The sequence below is a fragment of the Dermacentor andersoni genome, chromosome 1, assembly GCF_023375885.2.
Source record: "Dermacentor andersoni chromosome 1, qqDerAnde1_hic_scaffold, whole genome shotgun sequence".
In the NCBI taxonomy this organism is placed as follows: Eukaryota; Metazoa; Arthropoda; class Arachnida; order Ixodida; family Ixodidae; genus Dermacentor; species Dermacentor andersoni.
The window spans coordinates 235,268,015-235,294,615 of record NC_092814.1 but is presented as its reverse complement, the minus strand read 5'-3'; the positions used below and the strand labels follow the sequence as shown (position 1 = coordinate 235,294,615).

At 40.0% G+C, this 26,601-nt stretch overlaps 1 protein-coding gene across 1 annotated transcript in view; it reads right to left on the bottom strand.

Moving 5' to 3' along the window:
* The window catches only part of LOC126547921 (ATP-binding cassette sub-family A member 2-like), a 292,596-nt gene that overhangs the window by 79,888 nt on the left and 186,107 nt on the right, over positions 1 to 26,601 (bottom strand). Inside the window, exons 32-39 of the mRNA XM_050195975.3 lie at positions 21,587 to 21,788; positions 20,217 to 20,322; positions 15,052 to 15,163; positions 10,292 to 10,352; positions 8,890 to 9,064; positions 6,442 to 6,557; positions 6,209 to 6,356; positions 4,222 to 4,345 (exon numbers count right to left, since the gene is read on the bottom strand). Of these exons, the coding sequence (XP_050051932.1) occupies positions 4,222 to 4,345; positions 6,209 to 6,356; positions 6,442 to 6,557; positions 8,890 to 9,064; positions 10,292 to 10,352; positions 15,052 to 15,163; positions 20,217 to 20,322; positions 21,587 to 21,788 (1,044 nt within the window). The remainder of the gene's footprint in view (positions 1 to 4,221; positions 4,346 to 6,208; positions 6,357 to 6,441; positions 6,558 to 8,889; positions 9,065 to 10,291; positions 10,353 to 15,051; positions 15,164 to 20,216; positions 20,323 to 21,586; positions 21,789 to 26,601) is intronic.

Here is a 26,601-nt window from a genome sequence, read left to right as displayed (position 1 = left end):
ACAAATATGTAGATATTGTAGGTTACAATAGGAAGCAACTCAGACAATGTTTTGTTCAGTTATGATATGTTGTTTCAGTGATAACATTCCGTTTCTATTGTCTTTCTTTTCTTTTTGTTTTCTCCTGCATATATGAATTTTGCTGTCATTACTACGGTGCACTATGACATAGTTATTTATAATGCAATCATGACTATTATATTTTTTGCCTCACATATATGTATATGTCTACTACAGTGTTTGATCGTGTGCCAAGGTGATGTTGCCATGTAAGATCTTTTGGGCCCCGTCAAGCTACTCTCGTAGCTTTTAGCCCAAAATGACCATCCAGTTTCTGTTTCTTTTACTGGAAAATAAGATAGATTTGATTTGATTTGATTTGATTTGATTTAGAGTGTAGCTAGGTGTAAAGCTGACAGGAGACCACATCAGCAATGGTAATAAAATTCTGTTAAGCTTAAATACCCTAATCAATGCTTCACAAAGAGAAGCACTTTTGTTTGCCCTGGTTACTGGTTACCTGTAAGCTGATTATCCTGCCCACAACTCAGCTAATAAGCTCTGCCATGTATTTTTCCAGCATTTCTTTATAAAATGCGTGACACACAAGTAGCAGGACTGGAAATTTCCTAATAAACTTTTGTAGCAGTCACATAAGGCTAAATTTTTTATTCCTCTATTTAATACGTTAGTCTGTTGAAGTCACGCAAGCCAAATGAGGCAACTGTGGTTTCCTAAAATTCTGTCTGCAGGTAGTTTCCGCATTTCAATAACCAACATACTAACACACCAACAATTATTTTAATTAAGGGCATTATTATCATATAATGATGAAAATACATTCTTTGCAACACTGAAGACTTAACAGTAAGAGCGACTGTTTCGATACTGTGCATGCAAGTCAATACATTCTATCAGTCGATTAAAGATGGTGATTAATTTAGTTAAAAGTTATATTCAACCTCAGTAATGAACACAATGTACAGTTTAAAGCAAGCATCTAGCTTTCTTCCAATCGATTACATGTGACAGTGAGCATGTTACATTTTTGCAGCCAGTTGGACAAACTTGGCAGAGATCCTTATCATAGCGCGACAATATTTATGTAACCTTGTATCATGCAAAAATTCCATGTGTTTAGCAGTCGAGCAATAGTTCACGAAGAAGTGATTTTTGATTGAAAGAGATCAGCATTATAACTTTATTATCTATTGTGTCATAACGGCATATGAATATATAGGGAACACTAATTGAAATCAGCTGCTACAATTCAATGGTATAACCACTGATCATTAAGCACAGCATTAAGCCTCATGACACTGCCAAGAAAATGACAATCCTCTCTAATTTTATGAGAATGACCAGATGAAGATATAATGAGTAACTATGACAACTCGATGAAATGCACTACAAGTGAAAAGCATCACAAAACTCTTAGAGGGACACTAAGGCAAAAAAATAATTTGAGCTGCATCAGTAAATTACGCTCCTACAATATCAAAAAAGCCACTCTTACCATTACAGGAAGGGTGGTAAGCCAGAAAAAAAGGCAATCTCTAAAGATGGGTGGTGCTGCCGCGTCCTTAAGCTCACCATGATGTCAGGAATGTTAAAGACGTCTGCATGGGCCGGCCTAATTTCTTATGTCTAAAGATGGACTACAATGTATTCTAAGAAAGCAAAAGACTGGGTTAAGCCAGTTGCAGGAACTTTTACTGAGCTGCAAGAACTAAAACACTTTCAAATCCTTAACATCACATGCATATATCAGCAGTAGGGTATCTGCAAAAAAAATTCCTTCATTTTCTCTTCTAGTAATCAACCACTTTCCAAGAAATCAATGGAAATAGAGTCTTGAAAGAATAATTTATCAATTCAGTGTTTTGCTTAAGTGGCTATTTAAAGCATACAACAACTGTCCACTGATAAGTGCCCCCTCCCCCCCTGCTTTAAAAGAAAAGAAAGATGACCTGTCCAGGCAATTTCAATAGAATAATGAAAGTCTGTTGTAAACAGGGGCAAACAGTTCTAGAAATGTTTACTTCATTCACTTAACATGTTTGCATGTTTCAGTGCCCACAATAATCAATGCCTGTCATTAAAAAGTGCACGCTGGCCATCTCTAACTTAGCACTGCCCTTTTTAAGCCCATATAATATTGCCATTAGAGGCCACAGTGAAGATGGTGAATGTAGCCCTTTTTCATTATTTATAAATTCATGGGGTTCAATGTCCTAAAGCAACACTGTGGCTATGAGAGAAGCCAAGACTCCAGACTAATTTTAACCGCCTGGGGTTATTTAATGTGCATCTACATCTAAGCACACAAGCATTTTTGCCCTCTGCCCCATTTAAATGTGCCTGTTGTGGCCAAACCACAACCACATGCTCAGCAGCAGAACATCACAGCCATTAAGCCACCATAGTGGGTATCTTTCATTATCACAGAATAGTTATTGCACAATGAGCAGGATAGGTGATGAGGAGAGGGTACCCTTCCAATGTGCTAGCCAACAAAGGAAGCAAAATTAAAGAAGTTTGTTGTTGGCTCTTAGGACACATGCATAACTTGTGCCTAACCTTTTTAGCCACACTCGTATCCCTCCAGTACCCTAACAACTTCCACCTATTGTAGCTTTATAAGGCTGTGTTCATGTACCTGCTGTGACATTGATAGCTACATTAGTACACAGAAGTGACTCCTCTTTGCCGTGCCAGGTACCAAGCTAGCCCCTATAATCTGGTGGGTAGGGAGCATGCAAATTTTTGGCACCCAAGCATATAGCCAGGATTTTTTTTTGGAGGGGGCCCCAGCCTCTACTGATTCAATCCGAAGAAATTTATCTCCAAATAATTAATTAACTAATTAATTTAACTGTATATTAATGACTTGTATGTTTGATGTGCTTTTATATATTATGACGTCAATGATGTCTAGCTGATTAGTATGGATTGAATAATTATTTTCAACTGTGGTCTGTCTTTCTGTAAATAGCTTCATTTTTAAGGCACCAAACAAATGTAAAATGTCCAACAGGTTGGGGGAAAAATGCAGCAACATGACTCAACAATAGCCATAAGTGAAAGTTCAAGCTCAATTATAGCATTTTATTCAGCAATGTGACAAACTATATGTTTGCAGATTTAGGAGGCATAAGATTATTCAATGAGAAGACGGCATGATGATTATGCTACACCAAACTGTGTCCTACTTCAGTGCTTTTAACAGTATGACCGTAATAATGGCACGGCCTTTATTATACAGTTCCTTTTTCTTTTAAATGGTGTTGTTTTGTCCCGGGATCCAAAATTTGTTTTACACTGTGATTTTCAAACGCCGGGGCTGCTTTATAAACACAAAGATAACTTCGTTGACGCTGGCAGGCACACAGTGAATGGACACAAGATCAAGCCTATTAAGCCCCTTTTAAGCCGTCATGTTCCACAAATAGGTCTTTACTCTCGTTGACCGTTGTAAATAATTTGAGGTGCATGGGAACTTTTGGGAAGAATTCTGTCCCATTCAACTAGAGCATCTGTCGAGTAGCAGAGAAGCTTTTCGCCTTGCATGGCCTGCCATTCTGCCTTCTAAATCTACAACTCCCCTTTTAGCATAGGGACATGCGCCATTCTTATATATCTTTGATCTAAAATTAAAAGGTGGGCTTCGCAGACTTAAGGTGCCACGCCTTGGTAGCTCCTCTACAAAAGTGGAAAAATAATTGGCCCCATATTTCTGTGTGCCGACTGTGCACCCGTGGCACTTCGCAGTTCACTCTGAAGTCGGTCGCTCTATGTGGATCCAAAACCAAATTTCCCTGCTTGTATCGAGGGGAAAAAGAAACCGAGAAACTGACACTAGACTCTCTTGCCTGAGTGGCAGAGACTACTTTAGTGATAACGTTTATACCTGCTTATGACCATATGTAGATATATGTATGACATATATGTATGATATATGTTTACGACAATACGTGAGCAGGTGTGTACCTCTTGCAGGAGAGAAATGGATGCATCACGCTCACGAAAATGGGCGAAGAGTTTCATTTTGGGGGAGGGGCCCCTTTGAATATGTGCCTGTTGCCACCACTCTCTGCAGGTAGTTCTACATGTGCAGTTCGAAACAGCAGTGCATGCAGACTGTCAGAATAAAACAGGCCGAATGTAGTAAATTTTAAGCCCTTTAGGAGATAACCTATAACAGTAAAGAAACTAAGTCACCTGTCTTAAACAGGAAGAAGTTCTGGTATTCATTAAAAGCAATGTCCATAAGTCCTCTTCCGAGACAGTAATTAGGAAACATGAGAAAAATGGCCTTGAGTAAGTGATGAACTTCACCAAGATACTGAAAAAGAAAACGTATATATATATACACACACACACACACACACACACACACACACACACACACACACACACACACACACACACACACACACACACACACACGCGCGCACACGCACACGCACACACACACACACACACGCATACTGAGATTCTGGTATCAAGACACACAAAATGTAAAAAGAATTTTGCAAAAGAATACTAGCAGGAACAACTCACATGCTATACTAGGCAACTAACTGAATCAACAACTGGTGTAAACAAGCTTTTCATACATACAAATGCAAAGAAAATGTAGGCACAGATTACAAACTGCACTTATAAAATTTACAGCCATTTTTCCAGTTCTGTGTACACAATTTGTATGTACGATCTGTCAAAAAAAGTTTTCAGGCGATAGCACTTGCAACTAGGCCAGGCAAAGCCACATAATTGCCCTAATTTTAAAAGCAGGTGTAAAAAAACAGACAAAAAAGGGACAAAAAGGAAAACACAAAGTGCTGACTATCAACTAAGATGTATCATTGCGGCAAAGAAGGAACAACACTCAAAAACCAACTGAATACTCAAGCAAAGGCAGCGCCAACTGATTAATCATGGACCCACATATTCACTCACCAAAAGCAGTTCAAGCGCAATTCTTTATTATGGAAGATAATCAAAGGCTGGCTTATTATACAAGTGCTGCCACAATTATTGATACACAACGTATTGCCCATAAGACACACTTATTCATTCCTGTGTTGTGACAGAACTTCACTATATTCAAACTTGGGAATACAATCATGCTCATAACAGTGCAACAAAAGGCTATAATACAGCACTGCTCAATGACCATTATCTGTTTGTTGAATCTCTGAGACAGTGGCTTGTCTGCCCTTTATAAGACTGACCACAACAAAAAGAAATTTTATAAACTACTCCAATGTGGCATTCTACAAACTAGTAGGCATGTCTTAGTTAACATCTGTCAAGTCTTCTTTTTCTTACTGTTATTTCTTTCTCTGCACAGCAGTGCATATCCTTCCTAACTTACTGCCAGCAGTAAAAACAAAGTTGACATTGTATTGACTACACACTTTCTCAAGTCTGTGTGACAGAGAATAAATATAATGTATATACATGACTCTATTCTTACCATCTGTGCTTTTGCTACCTTTCACAAACTAGAAGATTCGATGCACATTTTCAAGTGTTCACTGTTCAGAGAAAGTGACTATAATAAAGATGGAAATATGCTTCTGTTAGATGCATGATCTGCTTACTAATGGTTACATCAATTTTATGCAAATATGACTTGCTAAGGGAGAACTTGTGGTCAAAATTACCGGAGTCCTCCTCTACGGCGTGCCTCATAATCAGAAAGTGGTTTTGGCCCGTAAAACCCCATAATTAAGGGAGAACTTGAGCCGAGACATGGCTATATAATTTTTTGTTTTTAAACTTTACACGCTGAGAGAAAAACGTTAACAAAGCTTTTGATGACTTCAGACAGTACTGCCAACACACATGACTATCTAGGAAAGTGTCTTTAAGACTGCCTTTAAAATTATGAAACCTTACCAACTTGCTCAGCTTTCGACTTTTAAGATGTATGCAGTGCTATAATAACCAGTATCAGCACGAGGATGACGTGAGCTTTTACAGGACTCCACAAACAAAGACCAAATAAATTCCAGCGATCATGATCCTGTTATGTGGCCCAGCCTTGTGCAGTCCAGCAATCATTGTTCTGGCCTGGGAACTTTTGTGACAGATAGTACATCTATCACCCTGATTTATTTTTAAATAAGAAGAAAAGGTAAGCAAGGATGATTATTTTCAGGAAAACTCATTCTTGCTAAAGGAGTGAAGTAAAACATACGGCATCGTAGGAGAAGACTTCAAGCAAGAAGCTGGTCACAATACATGTGATCCCAACAAAAAGGTTGATCACAATAAGAAAAATATAGGCTGTACTTGGCTCCTTGAATACGAAAGACACGGGATACATGACTGGTGTTATTGACCACCTGAAGAGAGTAAAATGCATCAATATATAGTGCGTTTCAGAAAAGATCTATGTATTTCAGTCATGGATATACTTATGACACTTACCCATAAAGGAGGAACAATGAGAGTACAGCTGGAAAATTTTTTGCTGATGTATATGCAGGAATGTCGAAAATAAGCAGAATAAGAACACAGCATGTTGCAGGAACAACATAGCTGCACTGTAACGAGCAAGAAAAAATTCATTAGGCACAAGAACTTACAAAATCTATTGATGCATTTGGTACAATCACTAGAACAAGGATATGATGGCATCATTAATGAAGTCACTGCATCACTTGTATCTTGGCTGACTGAATTATGGTACTAACTTACCGATAAGCCAGATACTACCTATATAGCACTTTAAAATTGCGGTTAGTACTACATGCTTTCACTGTAATGTAGTTCATATATGCAGGCCCTTTAACTTCTGCAACCTGAAGAACTAAGCAAGAAAAACATCTCAACTCCAGTAGAGCACTTCAAAAACCTTTGCTAGATATTTCTGCATGTTCTTAAGCTATGAAAAATAAAAGAGCTTTACAGAACGGAATTTATTAGCCTATGATGAGTGCAGTTCACGAGCTCTTCTCAGCGTACAAAACTTCTAAGCATAGAACATTTATGTTGAAAAGTGCTTGCCAAACAGCATTTACAATTTACAGCAATAGAACAGCTATATATGATAAAGTTCTTGCAAGTGAACTCAGACTTGAATTTACTAGAAATATGTTCTAGGCCAGAGGACACGCAGGCCTGTTCCCCATTCAAATAAGAGCACAAGTGCAAGCACTTCACTTCGACAATATTGGCGATAGGGACAAGGACATCAACTACAAGTTTTACATTTTCAAGTGACAAAGTTAACCATGGCAACATGGCAAATGAGTACAACAAAACATCACTTCTAAAAAAGAACCTGCTGTCTGGAGTCATACGCAAAGTTGGCTGGCTTAGTAAGAGAATTACAAAAAGCTACTACAGTAGAATCTCAATACAATCACAGTTGATGTGAATTTTGGGGTGATACAAATCTTGAAAAGTTCCCAGCCAGAATGCACCAAGTGCAAAGTCTTCTGTTCTGGGATTACTTGAACAATCTTTTGGGATGAATTGGATGATTGGAATTTCTGAGATGCCACAAGATAAGATCTCGCACAGTCAGGAGAGTACAGTTGTGGCGTGCAGTTGTGAAGTCAGCATTCAAAATCTTTGTTTTCCATTAATCCTGGCGTACAGGCAATGATGGATTTTCCGGATGCTCGATTTTTCGGACATGCCTGATAATTCGGACGCCTTCGCACACCACCATGGTACCCAATAGAGTCAATGTACAAGAATGTCTGAAATTTCTGACCCACAAACCCTTTGCAGTCCGATTTTCTGGACTTCTTGCCATGGCCACAGGTCCAAAACAGCAATGATCGAAGCCACCACCGCCGCCATTTTGATTATCTCACTGTCTCGAACAGGCGCTGTCGCAAGTAGATCCGCTGGTGCAGCAACGCTAGGCCTAGCTACTTCAACGTTAACTACCAAGCTTCTTGCTGTTCAGTGCCGTGTTTTTCATTAAGACAATTCGCCGCTCTTAGCAATGGTGCCGACTCCGCCTTTGTAATCCTCCCCAAAGTCAGCTTTGCCTCAGTATAGAGTGTTACGCGGTGAAGCATACCAAGAGTAGAAAGAGGCATTTGTAATGGGACACAGTATTTCTTTAATTATACAAGCGTGCACCCGCCGTCTCCTGTCACAGTACAAGCACCGATATGCCTAATAAGTGTTCTGGCAGGCCTTCAGAGCTATTTTGGACATACTTGTGGCGATTTCATCCCTTGGGGGCAGTAAAATGCATGCATTCATTTTTTTTTTAACTGCTAAATTTTTCTGACATTTTCGCGGCCCCTAGGAAGTCTGAGAAATCGGACGTTGACTGCACTGAAAAGTGAGCAAAAAGTGCTCAATGTGGTGTGCAGTGAGTTCTAGCAACGTAGGTGAAGAAACAAGGGCAGAGTTTTACACATTCTACAGCGGTCTCCTCAACAACACCTAAGGGAAGTCATCATACCTTGCTGGTGAAGCAGCGCACTGATACGGACACAGTGAAGACACACAAGAAAAACGACACTTGCAGCGAGTGTCATCTTTTCTTGTGTGTCTTCACTGTGTCCGTGTCAGTGCGCTGCTTCACCAGCAAGGTATGATGATTACTCACCAACTAGCCCAACTTTCCACTTTACTGACCTAAGGGAAGAACGGTCCAGAAAGCAATCAATAACAAATTTGTCTGAAAGTAGTCACAATTAAGAAATAAGGATTCTATACATTCATTTTAGTTCGTAGCTATCATTTGTTATGGATAATATGAAAATTTGTACAACTGAGACTCTACTGTATACAGGTGTGCTTTTGCTTTAGGTAGAAGTATTCAACCTTAAAACTGCCTACTTATGATTAGTTTAACATGCAACACACAAAAGAGGCATAATGTTAGGATAATACACATCCACTCACAATATCCCAGAAGTAGTTTGCGAGCCAGTACACTACAGGATTAACACCACTGACAATCTGCAGGTGCTTGGCTTTGGTGTAGCGCTCATAGACCAGGAATAGTACAAAACTTGCTGGCACAAATGACATTGCAACAATGATGAAGATGGCAATCAGCACGTCTGTTCCTTGTAAGCTGAAAGTAACAATGTGCAGTGCACTTACTAGATCTGCACATGCAACCAACTTATGCAGTGTGGCAAATTAAGATTACTGAAGGACTTCATAACACATCTTGCTCATCATCAACTCACCATTTCTGGCATATCATAAACTTTAACAAAGAACGGGCAGAGCACCTGGCCCACAGCATATGAGTACAGTGCTGTCACTTTTAATGATACTGCTTAAAACAATAACTGATTATCACAATGGAGTTTGTCTACTATAAATCTAAGGTCTGTAAATTCAGCCTATAGACGCATTAAACAATTATAATAACTAGATCTTTTTAATTAACAAGGTTCTAAACAAGTTTGAACAGCAGCAAGTAGAGCATGCAGGTGCAATGATATCTTAACCGTACAGTTCTGGGTGTTATAAGGGGTTTATAAATTCAAAGCTAAAGACCTTGATCAGTTGAGGTGATGCCAGATGAATTTTCATTACATTCATTTCTCTATATGCTACACAGCTGGTTTGGGGTCCTTAGTTGGGTAGCCACATCAAGGCAACAGACAATAAAGCCAAGGAAAGCATTGGGGAAATGAAATGCTTCCTTTAACTGAACTATCGAAATAATTATAGATGGGTGTTAAATTAGTGATTTTTATATTTTTAGGAAAACAAAATGAAAGATGAAGAAAAAATGCTGCCATTGGTAGGAGCTCAACCCAGGGTTTCTGCATGGCACATGCAGAGAGGCTGTGGGTTACATGTATATATCAGAGAATTGTTTCAAATAAGACATGTCTAGTTTGTGCTACAAGAACCTGTTCCTGCCCATTCTGCCATGCACAAATAAACACTAGATTTTCGCAAATTGCTGTAAGCCACGAGATATGAATGCAGGAGAATATGGGATTTTCACCTGTGTACGAAGTTCAGGCATTGAAAGCCAACATTAAAACCTAACCTATCTACAAACATTTGTGGCTCTTTTTGTTTGAGCAGCTTGCAAATACAAGCAGTTTTTGCTTTTGAACTCTGCCAGGAGAATGCCACTAAAACAATAGCAATAATAATATCACATCAGATTTAAAATTTGCTTCCAGCTATGCACACTTTTCTGTTTAAACACTATGCCCTCCAAAATATTGCTCAATTTCAAAACACAGACTAGGATTATACTTTCACTAAATGCTTTTCAGTGTCAGTCTAAATGTCAGTCTAACAAAATGGAAGCAATAGAAGAAAGAGTTACATTTGGTCCTTTGACAGCAGGAACGATGTGTCCGTCATGGGATGATTAACCACAGTAATTCCTACACAGAAAGAAATAATGATGATTCAGTAGAAAGCTCTTTTTCTTTATTGTTATTAAAAAAGACAAGACTTTTGTGCTCTGGCAATAAGTTTGACTAAAAAAAAGCACTTTTCCAGTACTAAAAATGTGCCTGGTTTCCCCCTACTTTTGCAATTCAGCATTGTAAGCAGTTCTTTAACGAGCAAAGATAGCCACTATGCAGAAGATTAGTAGCAGTTTCTTGTTTATATTTGGGAACAAGAGGTTTAACAAATGGTGTCGTCCAGTGACACTAGGCAGTCATAATTTTGAATGCATAGGAAAGCATGGTTTTGCTATGAGACAATCAACAAGTTTATTTTTGTGTCGGGCAACAGTCTTCAAGGTAATAGAAGTGGTGAAGGACATGTTTAACAACTTTTGGTGAAAATATAAGGGTTAGTAGCTTGCGCTGTAGGAGAGCCAGCTTGAATATTGCAGGCTTTCTTTTGAGCACAGAAAAAAGTGTAACAAAGAAAGGCTATAAAAAAAAAACTGGCATTTTTTCAGACATCTTTTCTTTCTATTTTAAGCCATCCTTAAAGATTACACAATACTGAAAAAATGTTTAAACTACAGTCTGGGCTACTTACAAAAACAGAATAATTCTTCAAAAAACAGTTATGTCAGTCGTTTGTTATATCCGAAGTTATGAGAAAAGATGTGAAAAGCAAACATAATGGAACTGGTTGCAATGAGCTATCTCTTTATTGAAAAAACTGACTAAAGGCTGCTCCACTTTGCACTGCATGCACCTGTCTTCCTTGGATTGTTCAGGAGATTCATGTACCATTCCACAAGTGTAAAGGAAAAAAATGCGAACTTGTGTATCTAGGAGCTGTTAGGGTCTGTCAACATCACCTCATATCACTCGGCATCTACATCGCAAGATGTGGAGTGGTGCGAGCACCTGTGGTTTGCAAACCTGAAAGCATGCCCTACTGCTTCTTGACGCACTATTTTTTTTCAGCCCATGTGTAGCATATGTGCTTGCACATGTGTGGCTACTCATAAGGCAGCCTGCACTGCAATTAGTCATGCTTCCATTAATGCACACTAACGTGCTGTATGCTTCCTTGGCTGTAAAATTGTTTCCTAATATGTGTACCATCAGCGGCTTCTTTTCACATATGCACTATTGCAATATCAGAATTTGCGATGGACATGGCCTGGACCTAGGAAACTGTGCCAGTAGCTGCGGTAGGAGACGCAGTATCTATGGAGCAAATGACCTTAAGCCACATGAGCCTTTCTGTATTTCCCGCAAAAATTCCTTGCACCTTTTATTATAATTCCATGCATGTTCATTTTATTTTCCTCCATCCCAGTTTTCTAGCAATTAGGAATAAATAAATAGCTGCATCAATAAATATGATGCTTTGAAAAGCGGCTGTTACATCTGCACATAATTTCAATGGTTAGGGTCTCAAATTTACACATCAAATCAAAATCTAGTTAACATAATTGAAAGATTATTATACTCGAGTTCATTATAGGTGAGTCCAATTGTTCTTTAGAGTATAATGTCATGCTGTGATGAATTTTCTTTAAAACAATGGGTATTAAATATATGAAGTAGGCCAATACAGTGGGCATGTGGAATGAGAAAGATGCATGATAAATTACAACACCAACACAGAAAGAAGACTTTGCACATAACTGCGTGCTGTAAAAAAAGGTTGTAGAATAAGTCTGCGCATGTGAGAACCCACATAAGTAAACTGGTCCAAAATTTCTTCTGAAGTATTCTGTGTCAGTGCACTCTGTTGCATAATCATTCGCTGTGAGGCACACTTAGTATGGAAACCTACGTCTTCCATGGGACACATTTAAAATGGCCACACTGTGCCACCTAGAAGGGTTATACAGAAACTTCTGCTAGTTAAGTAGATGATTCCGCTTGACATGATGATTAATCTCTATCGTTAATAACATATTCTTTCCATCTTGACACATATTAGTGGAAGTAGTCTTTTTCGAAAGTCATCTAGCAATAAAGTGATAAAACTCCCTTAAGAGCATCACTAGATGAAACTATACAGTGCAAGGAAAGACCAGGGAAAAAATATTTAAGTACACTAACAGGACAAGCACATGACTTCAAATCAAAACACATTTCCAGCAACCCCCACCATATTGCTACATAAAAATAACCATTTGAAGTCAGAGCTCATCATGTGAATACCTTTCTTATGACTTTGTACTTTTTCATTCTGTATTATTTCATTGTGCACTAGCAAAATTTGCTGAACTTGCTCGCCATTGTCGTCACAAGTGTGATGAGAATGGCAAGCTGTGAATCTGAGTTGCTAATGGTACCGATGACTGTATAATGGTGAAGTTGTTTGCTGATGATTTTATTATTTACTCTTTTGTTAACAAGAATGCTGTCCCAGGTGCTACTGAATATTAATCTTTGTAAACTCGCAGACTGGTGTGAGTGTAAGGAAATGCAGATTAATTTTAGTAAGACCATGTCCATGGCTATAACAACTAAAAAAAAACTCTTTTTCACACTTATATCAGTGACAGGCAAATAAAGCCAGTTACTTATTTATCCTGCTTGTGCATAACAATTACCAATAAACTTAACTGGTATTTCCATATGAATAACATCTGCGCAAAGACTTATAAGAAACTGTGCTTTTTGAAACAGAAGCTAAAAAGTTACCCCTGTAATATTAAGCTTGAAGCATATAAGAAGCTCACCCATTCCTTGAGTACGCTACCATGTGGTATCTGTGTTATTCTAAAGATATTGCGAGGATTTAGCACATGCGTCTTGCACCTAGGCTCATTTTATTGAATTACCAACGTACATTGTCAGTTTCCAATAAGGTGTGGTTCCTTGAACTCCAACCATTGCAAGTACGGTGGCAGAGAGAAGCTAAAGTTTCTTTAATTTGATATATCATTGTAAAACAGGTCTGGAACAAAATGAATACTTGCCTGCTTTACCAAACAATTGTCACAGCTAAATCATGGCATTTGTATATCCGAATTTTGCTAGGACAAAGCTTTTTCAAAAAACATTTTTTCCTAGCACCGTTGAGCTATGGACTTCTCTATCTGCATCTGCTGTTGATGTCATGATGTATCATTGTTCTAAAAGTTCTTAGTAATGTTCTTTGTGTAACCTCTCCTGCTTGGGCAACATAGCTGCCTGCAGTATTGTAAAATAAATAAATAAATAAATTGATTTTACAACAATGGTCATCTAGGTTGGGGAAACTATATGATGCTGACCTACGCTGCAACAATGCTGTCAACAGTGTCACATTCTGTGCAAGTGAAGTGGGCAATATGTGTTAACTACAGCATGCAAAACATGTTTTGTGTGTGGAGTAATAATTTAATAAAGCTTACTATAGGCCCACTGATGGTTCGGAAAACCTCATATATCAAGCCCTACACTATAAGCTGTATCATAAGTGACATACACCCGTGAGCAAAAGTATACGGACCAGGGATTGCACAATAAAGCCGATTATTTTTGTGTCTGTGAATGCAACTTGAAATTGAGGACTGCAGCCCAAAATTGGCATTGCAAACTTTCCAGCGTACTCATTAATTTCAGTTTATGCACATTAATTACGAAGAAATTCCATTTTTTTTGGTGACCCTGTGGTTCGTATACTTTTTGCTCATGGGTGTACATTTTCATATATTTGGAACAGAATTGATGTCAGCAGCACGGAGATTTTACAAGCGCCACTTTCATATGGTCACATAAATGTACATAGCTCTGTTCGGTGTACTTCTCTGTCTCGTGTTGCAATTATTTTTGCACTGCTTTTGCTATGAATACACAGCTCAAAACACACAAGAACCTGCACATGTTGGACATCACAAATTCACAATTGACATTGAAGGGTTAAGCACAGAATAATCAATTGGAAGCAGTATAAGGATCCCTTAAGAAATGCACCTTAACCATTTGTTGGGTACAAGAAAACCACTCACACCATGTATAAAGCTTTACCATAGTGCTCTTGGTATGTTACTGTTCACGAAAATAGATATAAAGGATGCAATCCCAAAGTTAGGACATTTTATACAGAAGAAACAAGTGGGACTGATCTGCTCCGCTGTCCACCTGGGTCACTTTCATAACGTTCACTTTTGCCTCCTAATGGCTGCTTCCAAAAGTAATCAGAAGCAGACTGGACACACTGGCACATTTTACAAGCCTAAGCGTAAGGAAGAGTAGCCTGGGTTTTTCATGTCTGTAGTGCAAGCGAGCAAAATTTTATTCAAAAGATAGTGTGTTTACTCCCTGTCAACTTAGAAAAGAGTGATAAAATTACAGGAAGCAGACAAAAGAGAAGTAAATGAATGGTTTAATGGCTCCACTTTATGACAGGGCATGCAGAGTAATAAAGAACCTTTAGCAAGATCAAAATATTTAATAAAGGTTGCCGCAGTTCACGGCTAAAGCTCTTTGAAGCCGAGTTGAAAAGCAGGATGGATTACGAAAAGCAGGATTGCAGTTGAAATGCAGCATACCAGCACTGCGATGAGTATGTCTTGCCGTTTAACAAATGGTTAAAACTCTAGTCCAGTTCACAATGACAAAGTTACACTAATAGACAGAAAAACCTAACAAACAAAAACAAAAATTTTTTGACAATTTATAATTAAAGAATACAATGTTTCATGATGGATCTGTTTACACTTACCGTAAGTAGATGGGTGTCCATTTTCAAGTGGAAGATTAGCCCTCAGAATGGCATTATTGATGCTATTAACATAAGTGGGCATTGCATGGTATCCTTTATTGTTGTACCATACCTGATACGAGAGAATCATAACACAAATTCTTAAACGATTAAAATATATCTTCAAGCTTTTATGCAACAAACTTTGTGCACTCTCTAGACTTCTATTTAATAGTGTTGGGACGTGGGCACACACAGATGTGGGCAACAGGCCTATGTCAGTCCCAACTTGAAGCTGGCTTTCTGCTACAGCTGAACCCACTTATAATAATATTCAAGTGTCAAGAAAATCCCATTCTTATAACCGATAATTGTTATAACTGGGTTGCACGAAATAAGCAGAGGGGATAAGCATTCAAACATTTTAGTTAGACACAACTGTGGAACTATGAACTGTGGAATGCGCTACCCGATGAGATAGTAAATGAAAGCGATTCAGATAAATTTAGGCACCTATTGTCATGTTTTTTAAACCCTTAACCTACCACTACTGCATTGTTACTCTAACGTCTACCTTTTTTACTGCTCTGTTATACTGCTGGTTGTGCTGCCAGTTCTACTGCAGGTTTGTACCTTATATTTTGTTTTGTTTTTTCTCACCCATCATCTTCTAGCATGCATACTAAGTTTTGTTTAGCATTGCATAAATAAGTTAACCATAGTATAATAATGACCATAGTGTTTATTGATGCATCCCCCCCCCCTTCAGGTAATACCCTGAAAGGGGTCTTTAAGGGACATTAAATGATGAAAGGAGTACAGTCGAACCTATTTATAGCCTTACTGGTTTTAACAATACTGGGATGTAACAATGAGCAGCTGCTACACTGTGAACCTTTGTGTGTGTTCTAAGGTAAATTAAACTGCTTACTACAATGTTCCCATGCCGAATTATTGGATACAACAATTAAACTTGGCTACTGGGTATCTGCACAGAAAAAAAAAAAAAATGAAAGTGAGATCCAAGGGAAAAAAAATACATGGGCCACTTTGCCACACTCGCCTTTGTGCTGCGTGGGGTGCACAGCACAAAGGCAGGCGTAGCGAAGTGGCTTGTGTCCTCCCCCTACCCCTGTTTTTAACGTTATCTTCTTTCTTTTTCTTTCCCCCCTCACAACCCCCCACAGCACAAAGGCATGTCTGGCAAAGTGGCTCGCATTTTTTTCTTCTTTTTTTTTTCTTTTGGGGATTTTGCGTTCGGTACCCCCACCCAATAGCCAGATTTAATTGTTATAACCAGTAGCATGGCTTCTGAGCTTTGTAGTAAACGGTTTATTTTATCATAGAACACATACAAAAATTGATGGTGCATCAGTTGCTCAATGTTATATCTGATATATTGTAAACACCGGTATCATTACCAGTGGGTTCGACTGTATATCCATCTCTTTGAAAACAAAAGCACTTCAACCCCCCTTCGCTTCCTACCACTCCTCAAGTACCACATGAAATGCAAAGTGGTAAGAGGTATGGATAGGTGTTAGGGGCTTAGGAAGAACACGCAGGTTTGGCACAGATAAGAAGCAACGTGATCATGAACTCATGAACAAATGTAAACCTCAAAAATTGCACAAAAATAACTTAAATGCATATCAGATTAAGTCATTTCAGATGGCTACTTCTCCTTCACTGAATTCCTAGATTCATGCACTTTGTTATTAGAAAAAATAATTAATAAATGGGGTTTTACGTGTCAAAACCACAATCTGATTGGACCACCTGGGGTTCTTTAACATGCACCTAAAGCTAACTACACGGGTGTTTTCACATTTCGCTCCCATCGGAATGCGCCACCATGGCTGGGATTCGATCCCATGACCTCAAGCTTAGCAGCCCAACACCATAGCCACTAAGTAAGCACGGCAGGTTCACTTTGTTACTGACTTCCTGTATGATACAAACTGGGCGTACGAGATGCTGAAGAAGAGAGATATGGGCTCAGTTCTAGAGAAAGCTTTATGGTTATTCGAGAACACGACAATTACGTATAAGTTTACAATTACAAAAATACATATAAGTGCAGTAACTTTGAACACTGTTTGTTTCAATGCTATTTTCAAATACCATGCACCTTCTGCATGAATTAAACTGACAGAATGTGGCTTCAAAAATGCCTGCACGCTCGTATCAGGAGGTGCTTGTGGATGCTGACCATTACAAACTATCTAACTGCAGTAAAATCTTATATCACATAGTAAACACTGTTCCCTTTTCCACTGATAAAAATAAATATGTACTTAACATTCAATTAGCTCAAAACTGCGTCAAAATCAAATGCATAAAAATGTATGTAAAATGTACAGCATATGATTAACTGACAAGGTTTAATGTCACAAAGCAACACAGGGGCCATGAGAAATGCTGAGATTCTTTACTGTGCATCCGAAGTACACTACACTGGTGTTTTTGCCTCCCACCCCCATCTGAATGAAGTGAAGGCTGCTAGGAAGCAAATCTGTACAACATATAAATGTGTAAAAACCAACAAGCCTACGTAAAATTTCCCCAATTAAAATTTTATCTCTGTATAAAATAAACATCTGCCGAAGTTTTCATGGATTACAAAAACCAGCTTATAGAGAATGGCTTTAAGCTTGTGTTTTATTTTTTGTTCCAGTACTTTAACTCTTTCGTTACGGCTAGAAATGTGCTCATTTTCAGTACTTTTATGTTTTAACATTTTATTCCAAGACACAGTCACAACGTGTACTGGGATACATAAAGTTATAGTGTGATCCCTTGCGTTTTATATGGATGTGTAGCAGTAACATGGGCTCAGACAATTTTAAAAGTGCAAGCATTTCCATGCCTACCCAACAAGGAAACCCGTCCATCCGTCAGTCTAGACGAATCGCTATAAACAAATGAGTGTATAAAACAAAATAAATTTGAAAGGTAAAAAGTTGGCGGCGGTGAGTTTCAAACCTACAACCCCACACTCAGAAGCTGAGTGTCTTCCCACTAGGCTAAACACCCATGCTTGCAGAAGGTGAATATGTCTGAACGATATGACTGTGTTGTAGTGGCGGTACAAAACAAATGTCAAAAAAGAACAGTTTGTATGAAGACTTTGTTGAAAGATTTGGTGATGATAGAATAAAAGGCATCTCTAGGACCTCATGTAGAGCCAACTTGGAGCATTGTAGACATCAGGCAAACTTCGATTTTATGAAAATTTAATGCCAAACACAGAGAAGCAGTCAATGAGTTGATAAGGGTGATAAGGAGTGATGAATGTTTACATGGGTATCATAACAGCTGATAATGCTTCAACGTGGATGGATAAGGTGCTTAAGAGTGATAAGGGCTTATAAAGGTCGAAGCAATTCTGATAAGGTTAATAAGCATCAATATGGTTTGATGAGGGTCAGATCAAGTCCGATAAGGTTGATAAGGGCAGATATGGGTTGACAAGAATGGCATCTATTGCGATAAGGTTGATACCAACCAATAAGGGTTGATAAGACTTGGATCCTCTCCGATAAGGTTGATAACAACTGATTAGTGTTCATTAGGGTCAGATCTAGTCTGATAAGTTTGATAACAACCAATAAGGGTTGACAAGGGTTTATACTGGTTGGATCAAGTTTCATAACATTGATAATGACATCGGACTGTGCGGAGATGAGCAAGTGGCCCAATGCGAACGCATACTTCAACAACTCCCAGAGTAGTTTCTGCATTAACTTCTTTAGCATTCTTGTGAAACTTCAAAGAATCACCTCAAGGAACATGAATGAAAGTAAGAATTTGCTATTTTTAGTATAAGTACCAAGAGGAAAAAAATCTCAAATATACAAAATATGCACCTGGTTCTTATTAGCCATTTTTTGTAAGTCAGATCCCCCCAAAAAATTATTATGAAGATTTGTTGTCATTGATAGTGGCCATAACGATGCCCATGCTAGGTGGGAAAGCAGTACCTTATCAAATGTGAAAATGGGTAAGTTCCTATTGTACAGGAACATTTCTTTTTACTCATTGCAGCAGGCACCTGGTTCGTTTTTCACTTCCATTTTTGGGGCTCGTGAAGCAATGGTTGTCAGGTCAGACAGCATGCAGATACCTCCTCATACTTGATTATTGTGTTCCATCAGCTTTTCTGTGCAAGCAAGGTGGTCTACTAGCATGTGTTTAACAGGCGCTAGGGCCTCCACAAGCTTTGTTCAGTTCCTGTATAGGGCTGTACAGTAATGCGGAGTGTTGCACAATATTGTACAGTAGTGAATAATGACACTTGTACAGACAGTGTTGAAAATGTATGACATCAGAGTGCTAGCCAAGCTTCAGTCACAGGTCGGTTCAAAATCAACTGTGTACTCTTACGTGAGTGAAAACCCAGAAAGGATTGCAAGTAATAATTTTTACATACATTGTCAAAATGCTGATGGATTAGAGCAACCCACAGTGGGAAAAATAAAGTTGCACTTGATAGTAGTTGAACACAATTATTAAAATAACATGCACTCATGAGCATCTTCCGTTGTTTGAGACATTGTTAAAACAGCCTAGACATCGGACCAAAAAATTAGGCAACCCAAGAGAAGCGTCTGTGCCTCCACTGCTGCAGTCATTTAAAATTTATTTTTCTGAGTCGACCAAAGTGCAAATTTTGCATCATTTTATTGAGCAAGTGCTAGTAGCACCGGAGGCTAGCTTGGACAATACCACCAGTTGAAGCTTTATTTTTACAGCCCCATTCACCAAAACTTGTCAAATCTGACAAACAGTTAAAGTTCAGACATCATTTCAGACAGTACCTCACGATGCTAGTAGAAGAATTGCGACAGAAATGCTTAACAGCATTAGAAAAGCTACCAAATTGATTTATTTCTATAGGTGCAGTAATGAAGGAGTTAATGTTGTAGCCCAAATAAGACTGATAAAATTTAATTTGAAAGAAAAGAAAGCACTTATAGTCTTCAACTTAGACAATAATTTGCAAAAGTAAAGAAATATATAGCACTACTGTTGATGTTTGTGGAGCAAAAGGCTAGAGGAGGAAAGAAACGGCCAGTTTGTGCTCTTTCTGTCCATTTCTTCTTTCCTCTGCTAACCTTTTTTTGCCACAAACATCAGCAGCTATGCACCATTTAGCCCAACATTGCACTTTGATAAAACACTACCTTGGCAACATCTCGGACAGCAATTTTTCTAAAAAGTGGTGGTGCATCTTCTCCAAATGTCGAAGGCACATAGTCACGTGACAGACCAAAGGAAAATGCTCCATACCTGAAACAATTAAAAAAGAGCTTTGCTTTAAACATAGTACACTCTTTTTATATGAAGGAATCTTAGAAATCTGTTTGTTCTATTACAAATTTAGCTAAACTGAAGTGTGCTGAATATATGGAAGACGAAAAAAGGTCACTCAACTGTTCAGCTTACCAGAAAGCTCAGCCCAAGGTAAAAAAAAAAAAAAAAAGACTTTAAAGAGCTAACCAGGCTTAACTTAAAGGATGTAGTTATAGTACCGCTATTACTAAGCCCCTGGATTAAATTTCATTATTCAGGATTAATTTTGGAATAGTTATGGCTGGTACAAACGATAGGTCAATACTCTTGCTTGTAAAATTATTGTTTATAAATAAAAAGATGGCTTACAATGTATATGCCTTAACTAACCAAGAAAGGCCCTGTGCAGACAACTATGAAGCTGTTCTTAGATATTTTATTTTGATAGTGGAAACAATGTTTCAAATGATACTGGCGTTTTTCGTTTTCTACTGTGCCTTAAGAATTCTATTATTATGTCAAAAACAAAGCTAAAATTTAAAAGCCCTGAGACCACAGTTGCACTCCTGAATAAATCTTGGCCCAAAACAACTTTTAAAGTTCAGTAAATCTCGAGTAGTATGAAAATATGTGTTTCCATACTTGAAATTTAGTAGAAAAATACAAAATAAGAGGAGTTTAAAAGGGCTTTGAAGTTCTAGAAGTGACAAAGTTTGTTTCCAGTGAGTAGATACTGTGTTTCTTGAAACGTACCATTACATACATATTTTAGGTCATCCTCTTGAATTCTGCCTTTGTAACAAGCAAAACAGTCAAGATTTGTGAACTTGCAACAGTACAGCAGACAGGCACATTGATCACATTCACCAACAACACATAATAACCACTGTACAAATCAAAGGGTTGTTTTATAGTGAAGTGCTCAGTCTTTTATTTCAAGGCTCCTACTTAGATAAACACAGGGCAACTAAAAGGTCATTGTACGCACATTAAAAAACACAACATAAAGCAATAAAATATTGATTAGCTGAAATGGTAAAAGGTCATTATCAAAGTTGAATTACCTAGCACTACCAAAAACATGTTCGATGACCACTGTTTCTATGAAAGCATAATAAAAAAAAGCGCTGTTATGTATAAAATAATGCCATAGATTCAGGTATTTTTAACAATGACAAGGTGACACGACTGGCCCAATGCAAATCACCATAAAAAATGAATCTCTTGCCACAGTTACCAGCATAAATGTTCATCTACTTACCTTCGAAGTCTGTACATATCAGTCGTGTACAAATAGTACTCATGCTCATTCTGGCTGCTTATGTCAAGCAGGATATCGCCAGTCAAAGCCCTGAACATGGGTGGATCTTGGAAACCATATGGTTCACAGACATAACCAGTCTTATCTGCTGAACAATGGCAGTATGGGTAGAAACGGTCTTTTCCTTCTTTAACTTGCTTTGCTGCAAAAGCAAAGTACAATATGAGTTTTCTGATGTATATAGGCTGCCATAATTGAAGGATATAATTTTTCAACCATAAATATTACCACACTCTTCATATTGTGCAGATAATGACCACCCCCAATTTTATTATGCCACAAAATGAGGAACTGCAACTCAGGAGCTAGAATATGTTGAGGCCTTTTTTTCCGGCACACAAACTTGAGAAACTATCCAGGCTCTGCATGCTTGCGATCTCTGACCATGCAGTTCACAGGTATGCAAAGCAACACCAATGACAACTTGTGCTGCACACACACAGCATCGTATATTCAATTGTGCTGACCAGCAGTAACATGCAGTAAAGGATATACTGACCAAACAGAGAGATGCAAGGTCAAAGGAACACTAGTACAATGTAAACAGGATGCTATCAAGGCACTTGACACTTTCTATAGAGACTTGGCTCTGTACTAGAGCTCAACAATGACCAAGTGTGAATGAAGGGGAAAGAAATGCAAGAGAAATTAGTGAAGCTGCCCAGAGTCAGAGCGCTGGCATTAAATGTGTCTTTACATCTTCTCTTACACTGACAAATAAAGAGCTTAGGTTTCCAGGAGTTGACAAAGGGACCAACAAGAAAGGCTAACAATGGACTATGTCCATGCTCTGTTGTGATGCATACAATACGTAAACATGTGCTGAATCTTTTTTTCTTGGCATTTCATTCCCTTTCAACATTTTCCCGATGCCAATCTCTGCCAGTGACTGAAGCCCCTGCTGTCTTTCTTCTCCTATTCACACCTTCTTCCTCTCCCACAAAATATATCTTGGCCCCATTTGACCTGTATCCTATTACCCGCCTACTGCCACTACCCTTTCAGGCTACTACAGTTTGGTCATTAAACCCCTTAAAGCCACACTACCAATAATCATCTGGTTATTATTATGTTGTGGTGTGACATTCACCTGCCCTGCACAGTTGGTCCTGCTATTTTTTTCTTTCTTTTTCATGTTTGTCTTTGTAATTTGTTTTTTTCTTGCTATAGTGCATCACAAACACTGATGACATGCAAGGAGTACTTTCTCTCCCTTCCTCTTTTTTTGTGTGTGTGTATTTCCGGGCACAAAACAAAACCTTCAGTTCACAACACTGTTCTAAAGAGTATTGACCACTGCAGGTTTGAGCTTAGTGAACCAGAGAGCTGCATCAGCTATTGGCTCGCATAAACTGGTGGGCCAGAGCGAGTGAGTACTTGTCCTGAAGAATGCCCTGAGTATTATGACACAAGATACACGGTTGAAGTTTATTTCAGCTCAACCTCCAGTGACAGCTGACACTGTACAAACACCCATTTCTGGATGGCTCGGGAAGTAAGGGCCCCTGAGCCAAGGGTAAATACACAGAATAGGTGCCATTAGAACATTGCTGCTGGATGAAATCTTTCTGCAATGTGCCGTGAAAGGAGGAATGGCTTCCTGTGGCTATGCTGCATATTCTCGCGATGGCCGAAGGCCAAGTCATGAGCGTGTGGGGCAACCTCTCTCAGCATTCACCTCCAACGAATGCAGCCTGGCATAGTAGAAGCATGCACAATCACTAGGCACCACTCTTTGGTTGATTGTTCAGAGCATTGAGTTTGCATATGCACCTGCCATAGGTGGAAGCCACCACAGACGGGCTCAAGTTCAAGGGGCAGTTGGACGAGAGGTAAACATGTATCTTCCACTCTGAGCTCGCTCCCTTGCAGTCGCACCGAATGTGACTGGAAGAGCGAGGGATCGATTCACATCAACAGTGGTTCAATGAAACAGGCCACAGAGCTTCCAAGGTGGAGCAGAGCTTGGCAATCTCCTTCCCATTCTACCACATTTGGAAAGGGAAGAGGAGCAGGGGGAGAAGGATAGGCAAGCACCTGCATGAAGGCCATGGATCATGCCACAATTCCCACAAGTTAAAATTCAGAACATGTCCTGTATATATTTCTTGTCCATCGTCCAAATGCACTGGAGGAGGAGGAGAGACAAAGAGGAGGAAAGACAGGGAGGTTAGCCAGTGTAAGTACCGGCTGGCTACCCTGTGCTGGGGAAAGGGGTAAAGGGAATAAAAGGAGAAAGAAGAAGAAGAGGAGTATAACCGTATAACTGTATAACAAACATAATCATGCCAATCCTACCAGATTGTCGGTACATGCTCTTGAAGCACTATGTGTCACTTTTTCAAAACTGACAGCCTCAACAAGAATGATTATGATAAGAGAGAGAGAAAGAAAGCAAGGACAGGAAAGGCAGGGAGATCAACCAGAAGAGCACCCGGTTTGCTACCCTACACTGGGGCTGGGGAAAAAGGGAATAGAAAGCGGAAAAGAGGAGAGAGTAAGCACTGAGTGCGTGTGGGAGGGACACTAGACACAGGGACACTATAAACTATCTCTTAAGCCGGTGATAAACTTTATAGATAACCCTTATGGATACTAAAAAATGTGCCCACATTATATGTGTTTAGGAATAAATTTATACGTGTGGATTATACAATGGTTACGGTCTGCCTGAGCTAACATCTGTATTTTCGACTGACTTAAAACCTTAAATATCTGCTGTGGACTACAGCCTGTGAGCATAATATTGTTACGGTGAAGGGAAGGAAGAAGCTGGATTGGACGAGGAGAAGACGAAGTCTGGCAGTTGCCCGAACGCCATTAACCTCAGTTGTAAATATACATTATTTTACACTTGTGGGCCTGCTTTTTCGTGCGACATTTTGGTGGAAGGTGCGGGGTACAATCACGGAACTTCGCAGCGGACGTCATCTACCTGCCGCCACAATAGCAAATCAACTGACACAAGCGACAACGCCTCAGCAGCTCGTGCCAACAGTCATCCTCACTCATCCGCGGGACCCAGGGACATTTTGTGGCATGGACAACGCCGACGTCGAGGACTGGCTTACGATGTACGAGCGAGTGTGCGACAACAACAGGTGGGATCCAACAATGATGCTAGCAAACGTGATATTTTATCTAAGAGGAACCGCGAAGCAATGGTACGACACACACGAAGCTGACCTAACGAGCTGGGATGCCTGCAAAGAAAAAATGCGAGACCTGTTTGGCAGACCTATTGGTCGTCAGTTGGCAGCAAAAAAAGAACTTGCGTGCCGCGCTCAGACGTCCACAGAATCCTATGTCATGTACATACAGGACGTGCTGGCTCTCTGTCGCAAGGCTGATGACAGCATGACCAAGGCAGACAAGATTGGTCACATACTGAAAGGTATTGCAGACGATGCCTTCAACCTCCTCATGTGTAAGGATTGTGCCACTGTGGATGCAATTGTAAAGGAGTGCCGGCGCTTCGAACAAGCGAAGGGCTGCCGCGTCGCTCAAACTTTCGACCGATTGCCCAATACCGCCACGACATCTTCTTGCGAAGACCCGCCGCGGTTCGTTCAGCCCGCAGGACCGGAAGATATCACGCGCATCGTTCGCCGTGAGCTTGAGGCCATGGCTCTGGCTCCAGTTCGTCCTGACTGTCGGGAAAGCGTGCCCGCTATCTCCCTTATACAAGCGGTCGTTTGGGAGGAAATAGCAAGTTTGAGCATTCCATCTCTCTGCTCGGTCCGCCATACAAACACCTACCAGATTTCTCCGGCCGCTCGCTCCCAGACGCAAAGCTTTCCACCACTCCGTCGCAACCCAGCTGACTGGTGCACAGCGGATGATAAACCCATCTAGCAGATTATAAACCCATCTGTTTTAATTGTTCCGGTATTGGAAACATCGCCCGTCATTGCCGCAACCACTGGTCGTCGCCTCCTCGGTGGTCGTCTCTGAGTCACTACCGCCAAGTACTAGACAATCGTACTTTCTCGCCCTATACGCCGACTAGGAACATCAAAGCCGACAGTGCTCCACCAAGATCCAGCCGCTCCCCGTCTCCGCAAGGTCGTAGGTCCCGTTCGCCTCTCATTCACCGCTCTTCGTCCCCTTCTGCAACCGGTCACTTCGCTTCGGGAAACTAGGCGGTGCAGCTCCCGGAGGTGAAGCTGCAACTACGACCCGGCCTACAAATCCTCTGTTGACCCTGCCTCCATGTGGAAACCTACTGGACATTGAAGTTGATGGCGTTCCTGTTAGATCTCTCGTTGATACAGGAGCGCAGCTTTCAGTTATGAGCGCTGTTCTCCGCCGAAGGCTCAAGAAGGTTCTGACACCCGCTGTATTGGGCACTGTGCGAGTCGCCGATGGGAGTACTTCACCTGTCCTTGGAATGTGCACAGCACGTGTGACCATTGGGGGTCATTATACCGTTGTTATATTTATCATCCTTGAACACTGTCCGCACGATCTAATTCTCGGCCTCGACTTCCTTTCGAAACACTCTGCCCAAATTGACTGCTCTGCAGGTGTTGTACAGTTGGATCTGCCGCTTCCTGCTGATGCAACAACTTGTGCTTCACACCGCTTATGTTCTGCTGAGTTTGCAAGGCTGTCTCCACAAGCGGCTACAAATGTCCTCCTGACGCCCTGTTTTCCCGTACCTGATGGCGAGTACGTCGTGTCGCCGCTTACTGACGTGGTTTTGTCGCGCAATATTGCCCTGCCGAGCACCTTAGTCCGGATCCACGAAAACTGCACTCGCATGCCCATCCTCAATTTTGGATTTTCGCCGCATGGCTGCCCCACGGTATCGCCATAGCGCATACCACTCCTTTGGAAGAATTTGAGGTTTCTTCTTTGACCTCTGAATCCTTCTTCAGTACCAACGGACCTTTGTCACCCACTCCTCCGTACTCGACGCCTACAGATGATGTTTCTAAGATGATCGCCCCTGA